The sequence below is a fragment of the Drosophila elegans genome, unplaced genomic scaffold, assembly GCF_018152505.1.
Source record: "Drosophila elegans isolate 14027-0461.03 unplaced genomic scaffold, ASM1815250v1 contig_814, whole genome shotgun sequence".
NCBI classification, from domain to species: domain Eukaryota; kingdom Metazoa; phylum Arthropoda; class Insecta; order Diptera; family Drosophilidae; genus Drosophila; species Drosophila elegans.
The window spans coordinates 14851496-14866168 of record NW_024546167.1 but is presented as its reverse complement, the minus strand read 5'-3'; the positions used below and the strand labels follow the sequence as shown (position 1 = coordinate 14866168).

The 14673-nt window shown below is 39.5% G+C and overlaps 1 protein-coding gene across 3 annotated transcripts in view; it reads left to right on the top strand.

Annotated features, from left to right (window-relative positions):
- The window catches only part of LOC108149525 (insulin-like growth factor-binding protein complex acid labile subunit), a 51846-nt gene that overhangs the window by 31048 nt on the left and 6125 nt on the right, over positions 1-14673 (top strand). For all 3 annotated transcript variants that reach the window (XM_041710486.1, XM_017277156.2, XM_041710485.1), the window contains 3 exons: positions 10079-10211; positions 12232-12432; positions 13879-14006. In XM_041710486.1, coding sequence (XP_041566420.1) covers positions 10079-10211; positions 12232-12432; positions 13879-14006 — 462 coding nt within the window. The remainder of the gene's footprint in view (positions 1-10078; positions 10212-12231; positions 12433-13878; positions 14007-14673) is intronic.

The window sequence follows — 14673 nt, the reverse complement described above, 5'->3', positions numbered from 1 at the left end:
CACGCTGACCCGCGTTTCTGTGCCAAGCTTCTCATAAATAATTTCATTCCGAGCGTCGACTAAATTGAATTTTTAATCATTATGCGAACAGCAACCCCATCGCTGGGGTCATATCTCATAAAGTGAGTGTGTGCGAGTGAGTCATAAAACGAAATTACACGCATATATCAGAGCATTTTGGCTCAAGGAATCTGCACAGCGGAAATGGTGGGAAAAAAGCAAAGCGGAGACTAGAAATGTAGTTTTTAATTAAAACGAGCAGCTAGTTAATGGGCCAGTTTACAGCCAATGCTGTTAACACTTTCTCCCCCAGCTTCTGGAGCTTCTGCAACTGGGTGTTTCTTTCAACAACAAACTTATTCGGTTGAGCGGCTTCAAGACGCTTTAATAGTGGGTGGCTAAGCAGCGGGGTAAATTGAAGAGCCTCGGGTGCGGTTGTTGCCATTCCGTCGCGCATCTGAGATTGCAGTAGCCAAAAGCAAGATGAACAATGGCGGTGGGGATTTCCATCTAAGCCCGAAAGCTTTAAATGCGCACTTTAACACACACTCGCGTCGGAGAAAACGAAGAAGAGCACCAGACACCAGCATTATTGGCACACCGCAGGCACCACATGGCGTATGAGCAACGCGCTGCCATTCGCCATTTGCCATTTGCCATTTAACCATTTACCATTCACCAGTCGCCATTTACCAGGCCTTCAGTTTCGGCTTATCTGTCCAGCTGCACAACGACTAATAAATGTGTGTAAATTAGTTATCAAAGCCGGCGAATGCGGAAGGGTCCTGCGCTTTATCATAACCTCGCCTTAATTAATACGATCTGCCTGAAGCCCGCATTATGTCTGCCGGCTTAGAGTTGATTAATTTTTCTGCACTGCGGTCGCAGAGATAACTTCGCTCAAAGGGAGAATAGTGGAAGAAACATATGTCACTTGATTTTTAACGTCCACTCGTAAATAAAGTATTTAAAGTCAAATGAATACCCAATAAATATCACAAAATTGGATTAAACAGAAAATTTTTTTAACAAAAATTTCAATATCCACTCGAGAACTAATAGAAAAAATTATAAAACTAATTGAAATTAATTACACCCATTTTCTGCACTTATCGAGCACTTGCCATTGAATGTTGTATTTTGAGCGACACTCGACCGTCGAAGTGGGGCCATTAATCATTTTGTTTGCGGTAATTTATGCAGTCGGAAATTTCATAAATGACGCGGGGTGCCTGCCTTTTATTCCCAGTCTGTCCCAACTCGGTTCAATTGCGAGTGCTTGTCAAAATGCTCATTAATTCATTCAACTCTGGCCACCCCAGTCCCTTAAAACTAAACGAGCATTATTTGGTGTATCGGAAAATTTCCCCCAAAATTTGCATTCATCAAATTGCTACCCAAGTTGCTGTCCGGGCTTATTATTGCCATCAATTGCGAAAGGATGGAATGGAATTGAATGGAAAGCAGAGCAAAAGAGCATATTCAGTGAACCGATGATGACCTGCTTTTTGTCATCCCTCTGCCCTTCGACTCGTTATGGCATTTTGTTCGAATTGACGTGAAAAGAAAATATGTTTTCCCAGTGGCTCCTTGTGCATGCCCTCGCTAATTTATCAATGGCAAACATTTTGCAATGGTAAGTTACTTCTGGCCCGTTCCTGAGAATTGAAAGGAGGCCAAGGACCCTTGGCCTGTGTCGTCGTTTAATATTTATAACAAAACCTGAAGGTCACTCGGACGCATTTAACTTCTGTTGACGGGCTGTCACTGAGCGGCTTTATAATTACGTTTTCCGATTGCCAGGACCTCAAACTGCTTTCTTGCCGTTCAAATATTTGCCGCATAGCATTTTTACGAGGCATTTTTCCATTAAGATTTCCCCTTTTACCCCTTTTCGGTGTGTGTGCTTGTGTGTGTCGCATTGTATTGACTTTTAAACACACCAACCGCAAATACCGCATCGTATGTATGGGAAAACTCAATCAAACTGTTAATCGACTTGTGGGCCAACGTCAGGACCCCACCTTCCAAAAGGATCTCAGTCGTGCGTGGGTGGAGCAGGTCCCTCCACCTTCCACCCTTTACCCTTTCGATTGTTTTTCCATGAATTTCCAACCATAAAATGTCAATAATATGTTTGCTATAGGCACTCCGCATCGCAAAAATTCCGCATGTGTTTGCTCTGCTTTCGGGGCCTTTCGTCCTGGTCTCCACTTCATCCAGCACCCATCAACATCAACTGTCGGCAATCGACCTGTTCAGTGTCAATAGGCAATAATAAATATTGAAACGTGTGGCGATGAAATTGAACAGCTTCGTTCGCTTTGAGTGGGCCGCAGAAAGGGGTCAAGGGGATAGGCCTTGATTTGTTGGAGTTTAAACAAGTCAATTCCATTAACAAGACATGGGCGAAAAGAGTGAGTGGTGTCAAGTACAAAAAAATATATACCAATTTAATTGACTTGATATGAAAAAGCTTTTTCTTTCAGAAAATACATATAAGTGGAGTTTTTAAAAGCAAACAAAAAATTTTTAAAGTTCTTAAAAAAAAAATAAAAAAAATTTTAAATTATTTTGTAATGTTTGTTTCCTGAATTAAAATTGAGACTTTAATTCTCAATAAAATCTATTTGGTAACTAGAGCCAACTCTATTTATATTTCCCAGAGAGAACTGTCTATTACCATTAATATTTGAGTTACCGATTTTACCTTGACACAAAAAGGTTTTCTTTTTTGTCTCGAACTCATCTGACTTAGAAAAGGCCTGTGAATGGCATATCATGTTCGACTTTCTCAATTGTCCTTGCAGCTCAGAGTGAGGTTCCATCCGCAAATCGACATCAACTAGATTCAAGCATTGAGTTCTCCGGTGTCTGTTTTTAGATCATCAAGAGCCATCCAACTTAAAGTCTGTGATTTAATTGGAGTGACTTGGCGTCTGCCAGAAGTTAAATTAAACGAATCTAATGAAGAGACAGTCGCATGTGCGGTGGGGAGATAGACGACTTAGCACAGCCAGTTCCTTTTGTGTCCTTTTGGCAGGACCTGCCACAATGAGGTGGTGAGTGTGCGTGTGTTTCTGTGGGGAGCGGTGGCCAAATGAACAAGCGGAAACAATTAGCGTTGTAGCATTATTTGTAACATGCTGTTTGGGTATCTCTACCTCCGTCCGCCGTTCTGTAATGAAGAGTCTCATTAAAAAATGATAAATTTAAATGGAAACATCTCCTACAGCGGCCTTCTCTTTTGTCCGTTCGCAGACAGTCTCGAGTGCTTTTCGAGAATCACGACTGCGGCTTAATTGAAAAATTTGCTTTGCGAAATTTAAGGCCAGCGAAAAGTTTCGCACAGCAACTCAAATAGAAATGGGGAAGCATTTGGGGATTGGAACGCCTTTGTAATCGACAAATTGGCGCCTTTAGCTAGAGCAAAGCTGACAAATCGAAAAGTTTGGCCAAAGGTCCAACTTTTTGTTGCTGTGTAAGGGGGAACAGAGAAAGTTTTCAGAATTCCGGTTTGCCGAAATCCACTGATATTTTCTCCACCAAGCGAACGTTAAAGCGATTTACAGAATTACCTGCTGGAGATTGAATAAAAATAAATTACGCATTGTGTCCGCTGTCAGCTCAAGTGGCATTAAAGTGCATTTAAAATTGAAGCTCCGGCCATACGCAAAGTGCATTAAAATCAGAGAGATTGTGAGTCCAGGTGCAGGGATAATTAAAAGTTAAACGCGGGGAAGTAACAACATTTGCGGCGAGTCCTTAATTCCATCAACTCGCTATTAGTACGCCATAATCCTGTGCCCCGTACAGTAGGTATTTCCTCAGCATTTCTTCAGCATTTGCAATTCAATTAAGGTGAGGCTGAAAAGCGGTCCAAAAACAATGTACTCACGCGGCGTGAAGCGTTAAAAATGCAATCAGAAGGCAAACAAAGCGCACAAAAGGAGCCGTAACTGTGACCATGACCAGACTGAGGTAGGAACTAAAGCCGGACAGGTGCTGCGACCAAATTCATTCCCCGTGCCCCCTTTTTCATCAGCCACCTGAAAGAAAACCGCGGCCAAGACGATGACGACGTCGCCAGCTCCGCTGAAAGTTAATATCTTGCAACGCTTGGCCAAGTGAAACATGAAACAGTCTGACCGTAAGTGGAAGTGGAAGTGAAGGGTTCTTGGAACAGCAAGTTAAGTACAAAGACGGCTGAGGGAAGCTGGCCACACGCACTCGCTGAATTTCGAGCTAGTGAAAGGTAAATGGAATCATCGAACGTGCCCTTTAATGCCAGCGAAGATCCATAAGGGCAAAGAACTAATTGGAATCAATGTCTCAGCGTGGAAACCGGAAGGAGTTACACTGTATGAAAAAGTATATAAAAACAAGAAATGAATAAATATTTAATAGTAATACTCACCTATTGAAACGTATCGCTAAAAAAGCATGTGTAGACAAAAAGCTTAAATTGTTTTTTTAAGCGTGACGAAAAAAATAATGTCAAAAAGTGTATTTGTTTACTCGAATACTTAATCATTTTTTTGTCACAAAATTTAATACCAGAAATTTAAAACGTAGAAGGGTGCCATCGTCACAACTTTTTCACCACTTTAAGAGGTGTTTTTGTTTGTTGCTTAAAGCCACACAACCTTTCTAAGATTTCCCTATTTTTGTTTTAGTAATTTCCTTCCGTAAAAACTCAACATCTTAAGGCGTGCAAAAACATATGGAAATATTTTTGAGTGAGTTTTTGTCTGTCAATGTCGGTGGTCAAGGTGTGTGCGTGTGCATGGGTGTGCAGGAGTGAGGGTACACTAATCCCTGTTTTAGGCATCATTGCCTCAAAAGATTGCTGCTCATTTGGCGTGCCTAATTGGCCAATGTCAGCTTAATGTCGTCCCCTCCGCTTTGGCTTCTACTCCCCCTTCCCCAGCTACTTTCTCCTTCCACTCCGCAGAACTTTCTCCCAGGACAATGGCAACACACACACACACACACACACTGATACAAAAAACACCCACACAGACACAGGCACAGACGGTGTCTGTGGGCCCTGTGGGTGTGGCCGAAACTAATCGCATTGACCAAATGACCCAAAAAACAAGCGACAAAATCTGCAGCTGATTGCACACACCCAGAGGTTATCCTGGCAATTTTATATAAATTTCCTCGTGTCCACACAAAGGCAATTACATGAAAATTCTCACATCTGAGTGTGAAAATAAATCAAGGAAAATACGTTGTTTTTTTTAGGAAAGTGAGACAAGAGCATGGAGGACGTGCGAGTGGCTGGTAAACAACAATTACACGTGTGTGGGGACAGCCTTCAAGCCCATTCCAATATTCCCCTCAGATAGATATGTTGCCCAGTATATCCATAAACGGCAATTTGGTTTTCTCATGTAAATCCCCGAGAAGGTCACCAAGTGGTCGGCGTCGCTTAAGGCTCTTCAGCGGTTTTCCGGGCTTAGTTTTATGGGCGAGCGGCATGCGATGTGGCCAGCACGTGGCCAATTCCGATTCGAGCTCCTGTTCCTGCTTGGTCGACCTGCTGCCTGATCCCTGGCCAAGGACACACTCCTCGCTCTCATGCACTGCACGTTCTGCAACTAATCGCTCAAGTCCTTTATGCCCTTGGCAAGCGGGCAGGCAGGAGCACTTTCGTGACCATGCAGCCCTGTGTCTACCATGTTGGTGTATCTGATCCTCCTACACTTGGCAGAAAGCTGAAAAAAAACACAGACAATAAAATAAGGGATTTTTAAATAAATAATTTATATATTTAAGGCTTTAATAGCAAATCAAACATGTTGAAGTCAATTTTGTAATTTTCTAATTTAGGTAAAAAGTACTAATCACAATAACTTTTATGATTAAGACGATGATATAATTAAAGATTTGAAATTAAATTCAATAAAAGAATCATATTTTAATTACTGACTTAAAGACTTATATATATATGATTATTTTGTTCAAAATAAAAGATTTGACATTTAGATAAGTCTATTTAAATTACTGACTTATTATTCTATGAAACTACTGACTTATAAATACAAGTTTTTTATAAGACAAATTTGTAATTCATTAAATGCGTAACCTTATATTTTTCAATAGGTTTTTAATATTCGCTCAATATTAAAATAATTTTTGCCAGTCTACTCCCGTTGGGCATTATCAGGCATCGCCACCACCACTTTGTTCAATCCGTGCAGCTTACTTGTCAGCCGTGGGATTCATATTTGTGGCTGGAAATTGATAAAAATGTTGGTCCTGCTCGGCATACGTAAGAATTCCAAATGGCTAAATTTAGCGAGCAAACTACTAAGAATTCAACTGGTATAATTTAACGATTTTCAAAATTTGTTATATGCGCATAGCCATGGCTTTAAATATACATCTGTGCATGAGTTCTTTTCCAAGCTAAATTTATAACCAGTGACCAGTAAAAAATGGCTCCCATATTAAAGTGCAATTGAATACAATTTTTTTAATAAAATTTCGCCAAATCAACAGTTTTTGCTTAGTAAATCACCAGACATTTCCAAGTCTGCCCGCTCTGATGATGGCCATAATTTAAAAGTGCCTGCCAACAAAAAACGTATGAGCGCCATAAATTAAATGTCAGGTCGAAACATCAGAAACTGATGCATGAAATATACGCTGGTTTTAAAATAATTTGGTGGGGCATTAAACAAGGGACCAGCACGAACACAATAATAAAAAACAAATCTTCGGTCGGAAATACATATTATATTGTAATATAATTTCTCGAGCGTAAATCTAATTTATCAATTTATGTGAGTCGGAAAAAAACTTTTGGCGAGCCAAGTCGACAAAAAATCGCGCCAAACGGAGTCCGAAGTATATTTTGTTACCAAAATGTTCGTTTGGGGCTCTGACCTGCGATTTTTGGCCTTCATTGGCCCTGTGTGTGTGCGGTTTTTATATATATAAATATATATGAAACGTGTCCGGGGCCCTGCAGTAATTGGCAATAAATGTGTTCATGAATTTTAATGTTGCCCTCGTCGGTCAGCGAAAGGCGCAAATCGGCCACGCCCGCCATTGGGCATAATTCATAATGCTATGGCAGATGGTTATTTTTTCTGCTTTTCGGGGGGCTAAGCCTCTTGGCGGGACTTTAATATAATTTGATTTTGCTCCCTGGGCAAGTATTGAGATTTATTTGGTTTTGAACTGAACAGGCTTCTCGGCTCATCCCCTGCTGAATTTAAGCAAATTTAATACCGTTCACTTGGCCGGCAAATGAGAGTTTATTGTGTGTGTAATTTGAGAGAAAAGGAATGCTCCAACCACTTCCGTTTTGGCTTAGGCCAAGGGTTTTGGTTGGAGTTGCCTTTGATTTATCATATTCAATTACAAAACGTTGCGAACGTATTAAATGCCACATCCGGCGGCTGTTACAGTAGGCGTATGAGTAATTTTCTGCACAGCCCTTTCTCCATTTCATCCATCTTAGCAAATGTTTAAATAGCGAACGCTTCGGTGCTGAAAGCCGATATCAACAACTACTCAGGCTGCTTCCTCAGTGACCCACAACTTTTCACTTCCTAGCCACTTCGCGTGCGCCATCTGCAATCGGCGCAAAGTTGGCCAAAAATCCAAGTGGAGCGTGTAGGACGTCAGCTGCTGGCCGGGTATTTGTTGTTTCTGCTCCAGATCCTGCTCCAGAGTGTGTGGGCCCCAATCATCCTCCACTTTGGTGGATAACGAGTCAGACAGATGCTGATTTCTGGGCCATCCATCTTCAACTGAATCCGGTTTACCAGCAGGAATGTGATTAAGTTTTGGTTGTTGGATTCAAGGAACTTTTTCCCTAGATAAAAGGGCATTGACTTTGAATTTAAAGTTGAGTTGTGAGGAACTCAAATTCACAATAAATTGAATACCTCATAAATAGTTATATCCAAATATTTTATAAATTTTATATTCCATATTTTTAATAAATAGCTTGATGTAAATAAGATTTATACTATGGGAATTTCTTTACATTGCCGAAAGTATTTGAAGCTTTTCATCTCTCCTTCACTAAACTATATGGGTTAAACTGCAATAAAACACGATAATGCGATTAAATGTTATTTGTGAGCCCTAAATCCACAACATAATTTCCCAGGTGTGACACACAATTTGAATTTAAATTTCCGCCTTGAGGAACTCGTATGCAAAAAGAATTTATATACGGATAGAGCGCCACTTGCACTGCGTATTTTACACAACTTCCCATTTTTGAATGCAGTTTTTGGGGAACTTTATTGTAAATTATGTGCCATGTTCAATTGGGTGTAAGTGTGCGAATAAAGAGTGGAGAGTGCGCCTTTGGAACTTTTCGCCGACTTGAGTGGAAAAAACGGTCCTGACGGCAGAGTTGTGGCTGAGGCTGTCGCAATTTTTCACTTTTACCGCAGCAACTTTGCAGGAATATTACTCAGCCGGGACCAGCGGCTATAGCCTGACAACAAATCCGACGAGCACAATGCATAAGGTGCCGACTATGAGCCGGCAACTTGACAGTTGCTGCCAGCCAGACAACTCTTTCACTTCCTCCAAAGCTTCTCGCCACTGCGATTCTGCCAAATATGTAAAATGAAAAATATGCTGCACATAAATCCCTAGGCTTTCGCATGTCCCAAGTAAAGTCTGCAAAGAAAAGCCGCCACGCGTCCAAGCCAAAAATCTCCATGCTGAAATTTAATTTCCCAATGCATTCGCAGGTCTTGGCTTTTAGGCAAATTGGAAATGCTTAACGTGGCACACAGTAAAAAATAGTTTATGAAATATATTGAAGAACAATAATAGATTGTTCTAAAAATAATTACAATGTTTCCTATCATTATCAGAGTATACCATCTTAGTATGTAAGCTTATGCTACTTTACTACCTGAAAGTAGTTAATTTAAAGTAATTTTTGGTATGACAAAAAAAGGATAAATCTTTGGTTTCACTTCAGTGTACTGACTTCCCCCTATTTTTCGCTGTAATCTTTGATTTTCAGTTAGGTTTTTTGTGTTGTTTCCTAACCACAATGTGCTGCGGCTAATTTATGCAGCACGTTGGACTGTTAGACTGCATCGGAACCACAGGACCAGTGCCACAGTTTATCGCTGGCCGCGGCGCACAAGTGTCCCAGTGTCCTGGTACTGGCGACCACAAATCACCGAGGTCAACACGGCGTATACGCAATGCACACAACCTAACACACAAACACGCTCGCACACGCGGAGCCAAACAAAACGAAACTATGTAACAAAACCACTGAACTTAAAACAACAACAAAAAATATAGTAAAGTGCAACAACAACTGCCCGAGCAGCTGAAACCATGTCAACATGTGACACTACGTTGATTTCAATTTGAATGTGTCTTTGGTAGCTGTTGGGTGGAGAATGTGGGCGTGTGGCTTTGTATATAGATTAGCAGCTGCGGTAATTGAAAGCAGAAAGCAAAGAGGTGAAATGTTAAATTAGTTTATGGAGTCGTTCAATCATCTACCAAAGTAATTAAAGTGAGAGTCATTAGAGGAAGTTTTCAGATTCACTTCATGGTAATGCCCAAAGCTACAAAAGGAAAAAGCAAGATACGAATTATTACTTCAAACACAATGACCTATTTAGTAAGTTGCTCAGAATGGCTTAATTTAAATTTTTAACATATATTGAATTTACATTTTAAAATCAATTAATTAATTAAATAAGTTTAGGAAATGTACTAGTCATAGTAAAGATATTAAACCGTATTAACAAATTTGTTTTATCTATTCTAAACTCTGAATAACAAAATGAAATTGGTGTAGATTAACTATTATTTACTCTATACTTTATCTAGTTTTCGACAGCAAGCCCATCACCTTTTTAATATTCCCATTACAATACGATTTTCCTTATACCTAAACCTTTTAGCCTAGATTAAAATACATATTCATTGCAAAAGTGTAACCAGAAAAAGTGCCTCAAAGGACAGCCACCACTAATTACATTCACCAGCCACTAACTGAGATGCTGAACTAACTCTGGTCCTTTTCTTCCTTCTTTCTTTCCATTCTGCGGCTCGTCCTTGACAGATGCTGTTCAAGTGGCTCCTGTTCAGCCTGTGCATAATGCCGGCGATGTTCAGCAACACGAGAAGGAAATGCCCCATTGAATGCCAATGCAGCATGGACGACTTGGATCGTTATCAGGCCATCTGCACAAAAGGTAAGTGGCGCAATAAATGCAAAAGGCGGAACCGATGCGGGGTGTGGGAAAAGCTGGAAAAACCCATCAATTGCTCGGAAATTATGCAAAGGATAGTGGGTTGTACCGTAGCCGATAGAGGGTCTCCGCTGGATACTATCATAATTACACATCCATTCCGGTGATGCGATGCTTCGATTGGCGTAAATTCCCTGCTCACACGCAATCCCCGGATGAGGGTGAGATCCCCGGACATTACTTTTAAAGCTCGCCATTTATTTCCCTTAAATGTCTGACAATTTCAATTTGTTCAACTGTCATTTGCCGTCGTCGCTGTGGCTGGGGAGTTTTTTCTTCGATTTCCCCTCCTGGCTCAACTGCTCTTCCATTCGCCCCCCAAAAAATCTATAATTTCAATTTAACGCTTGTTTGGCCAGCACCCACATATAGAAAGTCCTCCGAATTGCCTTGAATGTGATGCTTCTGCCGTTTTAATTTCATTTCAAAAACTGTTGGGCTTTTAATAATTGCAGTGGCTTAGATATGGCACTAGAAATGGGATTTAAGATTCAAGAAGTTAATCGTGTTGAAGTAAACTGATTAAAATATGCCTCAAAGAGAATCAAAGTATAGTTACTATTTTTGCTTCTTTTAAGGAACATTTCATTCCTTAAATTGAAATTTTGTAAAAGAAATAAGGAAATCGTGACATTAATTTTAAGACTTAATTTAATCCTCTTTGTTTTAAAAATATGTCTTCTTAAGACACTGAAATGATGATTTAAGCTTGAAATATAAATAATTACAATTTGAAGCAGAATAATTACAAGTTATTGATATATTTTGGTCGAATAGGTTAAACGTTTGACAATAAATTAGACATGCAACCATTCAGACTTTTATTTTGCTTTTATTTTTTTTGAGGTGTGTCGTTTGTAGATAATTTAATTTGACTCACCGAATTAAAGCCATTTGTTTTAGCGAAATGTTAAATGTTCAAGTTTTTATATAGCATATTTTAGCCAAAAAATAGAAATCCTTAAAATCCCCAATTTGTCTGCTACAAAAGTCCGGGTAATATTTTCAGCTAATATTTCTCTAAGCTGCAATTTGTTAGAATTCCTGCAACTAAGCTAATGAGCAACCCTTATCTTTTACGCCAACAGCGACCTCGCCAAAAAAAAGAATGTCGAAAAAATAAAAAACAAAATGAGAGCAACAAAATAAAACTGGGTGCGCGCGTTAAAATATGTTACAATCAGTGTTAATGCTCAGCATTTTTATGAAAATTCCCGCAGCGTGCTGAGCAAACATAAAACCGCGGCACAGCAACAACCCCGTCGAATACAATGAGGGCATTATAATGCAACTTCGCCCCTTAGACATTCACATGCCCATAGAGCACAGCCCCATGCAAAATGCATAAAGCCCAGATCCGAAGACCCAGCGAAACACAATGGAAGTGAGCTAAGCGTAGAGTAAAAATTGTGTTGCATACAAATGCGATGTTAATGGTGACTGGGATCCGTTTAGTTGGTTGTACTCGCAGTTGCCTGGCAAATTCTAAATAGATGCCACGCCGATGCCCGCCATTGTTGGCATACCAAAAGTACAAAAAGAAGGTAGACCCCAACTGAGTCTGAAATTAATGATCTTGTTGGCAGAGTAGAAGGGGCTTGTATATTGAAAAAACTAAAAATAATACAAAAATATATATATAAACTATATTTTCGTTAAATTTACAATTAAATAATTAAATTGTCTTATTTAAAAACTATTTAAGTAAGATTTCGAACAGGAAGAGTACTCCAAATAATATTATTGAAACCTGAGGCAACAAATTTCTTGATGAAATTTTATATATGAATGTATTTTTTTAAATACATCAGCTAACATGAACGATACATTTTTAAAGAATTTTTCTCACTGCATTGTTTGCTTTACAATCGTTTGCAGCATAAAATTAGTTCAAGTATCCTTGACATGGCCACTGGACCTCAACTATTTTTAACTATTGTGGTTTTCATGGCTTGTTTTACAGGAGGTCTGAACGCGCTGCTCTCGCCGAATGAATTGGACATCGATGTTAAGGTTATTATCATTCGTGGACCCCGGAATTTCATCACAATCGGTCCGGCTCTGAGGCAGTTCATGAAGCTGGAGATCCTGCGCATCACGGACTCCAATCTGCCGGCAATCGGCGTCGAGTCATTTTGGGGTCTCAAGTATCTACGGATATTAGGTGAGTAATCAATGCCTTTACGAGCCGGAACTCTTAAATTTACCCTGATAGACATAAATCCGAAAAGGGGCACCGATTTCAATTTAAGCAGCTGCGCGTACTTAAAACCCAACTGGCTGATATGCAAATAATACGGGCACAATCGGAAAGACAGGCGTGGGCGAGGCGATGGGATGCGATGCGATGCGGTTGTCCTGCAGCCTCATAAAATGCGAAACGCAAACGAAAACGCAAATAAAGGAGCGGACGGGTCGCAAAATGTTAAATGAGCATAGCAGTGGCGGGTCGAGAAAGGACACCACAGGATAACGCAAGTTTCACAATTCGTGGCTGGATCTCTTTCGTTTTTTATGCAGTTTGTTACGGAATCTTTCTCGCAGTTGTTCAACAATTTTAAAATGGCTTAGTATGATTATAAATTTTCAGCGTTTTTGCATTTTTCTAAGCCAAATAAATTTTAATTTAAAGGGTTCACTATTATTGAAATTGTTTAAAAACAATATAACGCATTATATACTTTTGTCAACAACCATTTAGTTACTATTAATCGCAAAGGAGACACATGTCTTTTCCATTACTTTTACATTATTACTGAAGTATGTTAAATTAGTTAAACGTAGCTCTAAGAATTTCAGATAAGGCATAGAAGCAGCAGCATTAAGAAGATTGAACAAAAACAGCATAAAAGAGCATTAAAAGTTCGCATTCGTATTGCCAAACGGTGGTTGTCTTGTCAATAAAATTGAAATTGATACGCCAAACAGCAAAAAGCGGCCGAAAAAGTGAAATGAGATTGGGCTGGTGGCGGCAGAAAGCAAGTGTAAAGCCAACGAAAGCAATGCCCCGATATCGTTGGGGCTTTAAACTTGTTTATTTGAGCTTTATGTGCGCCGTTTCGCCCCCCGCTGGCGGTTTACGGCCACGGTTCTGCCCTCCAATTATTTACATGCTCGGATCTTATTTTTTCGGCTCTGCGCCACCCCCCAAACCATTTGTGTTTCATTCGCTTGTCAGGAGTTACACATGCTACAAAAACGAAGCTACGCTGCAGTTGAGCACTTTTTCCGGGCTGGCAGCAAAGAGCAGAGAAACAATTGGTATTTCCTTTGGCTTTGCTTTTCCTTTTCCATTTTCATTTCCTATTTCTATTTAAATTAATTTTGCTGAATGTTTAAGGGGGCGTGGTTGCTCTCGGTACATTGCTAGACAATGGGGCGTATGTGGAATGTGTTTTGTGTTTGTCTTAGCTGTGGCAATAAAAAAAAGGCGGAAATCGCGGTTTTAAAGTCTATAAGCCCGGACTGCAAAGTCAAAAATTTGCGCAATACTGTGTATTTATTACATATTTACACTTTTTCGTATTATTCATACATATCGCCCTGACAAGTTGTCATTTACATAAAACCGAGAATGAACCCACAATTGCCGCCATAATTTCTGTTGCAGATCTCTCCAAGAACAATATAACCAACATCACGGAGAACAACTTTCGGGGCCAGGATAATCTGCTGGAATTGGATTTATCGAAAAACAAAATTTTACGAATGGCAAGCTCGACTTTTCGCCATTTGACGGTGAGTACATAACGAACTGTTGATTGATTGTCTTTTGTTTGCATCCATCAGATTCGCATTGTGTTTGACATTCAATCTCATGATGTAATTTATAGAGTTGTTCAACTTCATTACCCAGGAAAACAGATAGTGGTTACTGAGTAAAGAATGTTGAAAAATATTTTTATATGTTGCGGTAAACAAAAGAATATTCAGATTTTATATTGAAATTAATCAATCAAATTAAATATGGATACTTTATATAGTCAGAAATAAATGTTTTAATGTCGAAACATCGATTGCAACTCATTATTTTAAATTAATTTGAATTTATATCGGAAGCATTACTTTAATTTAATTTAACTTTTAAACGAAAAGCATTAATGGCATCATAAAAATCTATTATACATCGTTATTTGTACAAAAACCTATAAATTGCACTTGTTTGTAAGCCGCAGCAGCTACAAGTTTAATCTCAAAGATGATTGCAATGTTTGCAAGACTACATTTGGCCCGTTTGTAATAAATTGTGCGGCGTTTTTAATAGCCTTGTTGCTGCTGCAAATTTGTTGCCTACATTTCGGGGCGAAAAGGAAAAGTTCTACGTGCTTGAATTTAAGTTCTCCTGGTCCACTTTCCTACCCATTTTTGCCGGGGCAACTGGCGGAAGTGCAAGTGCACAGAAGTT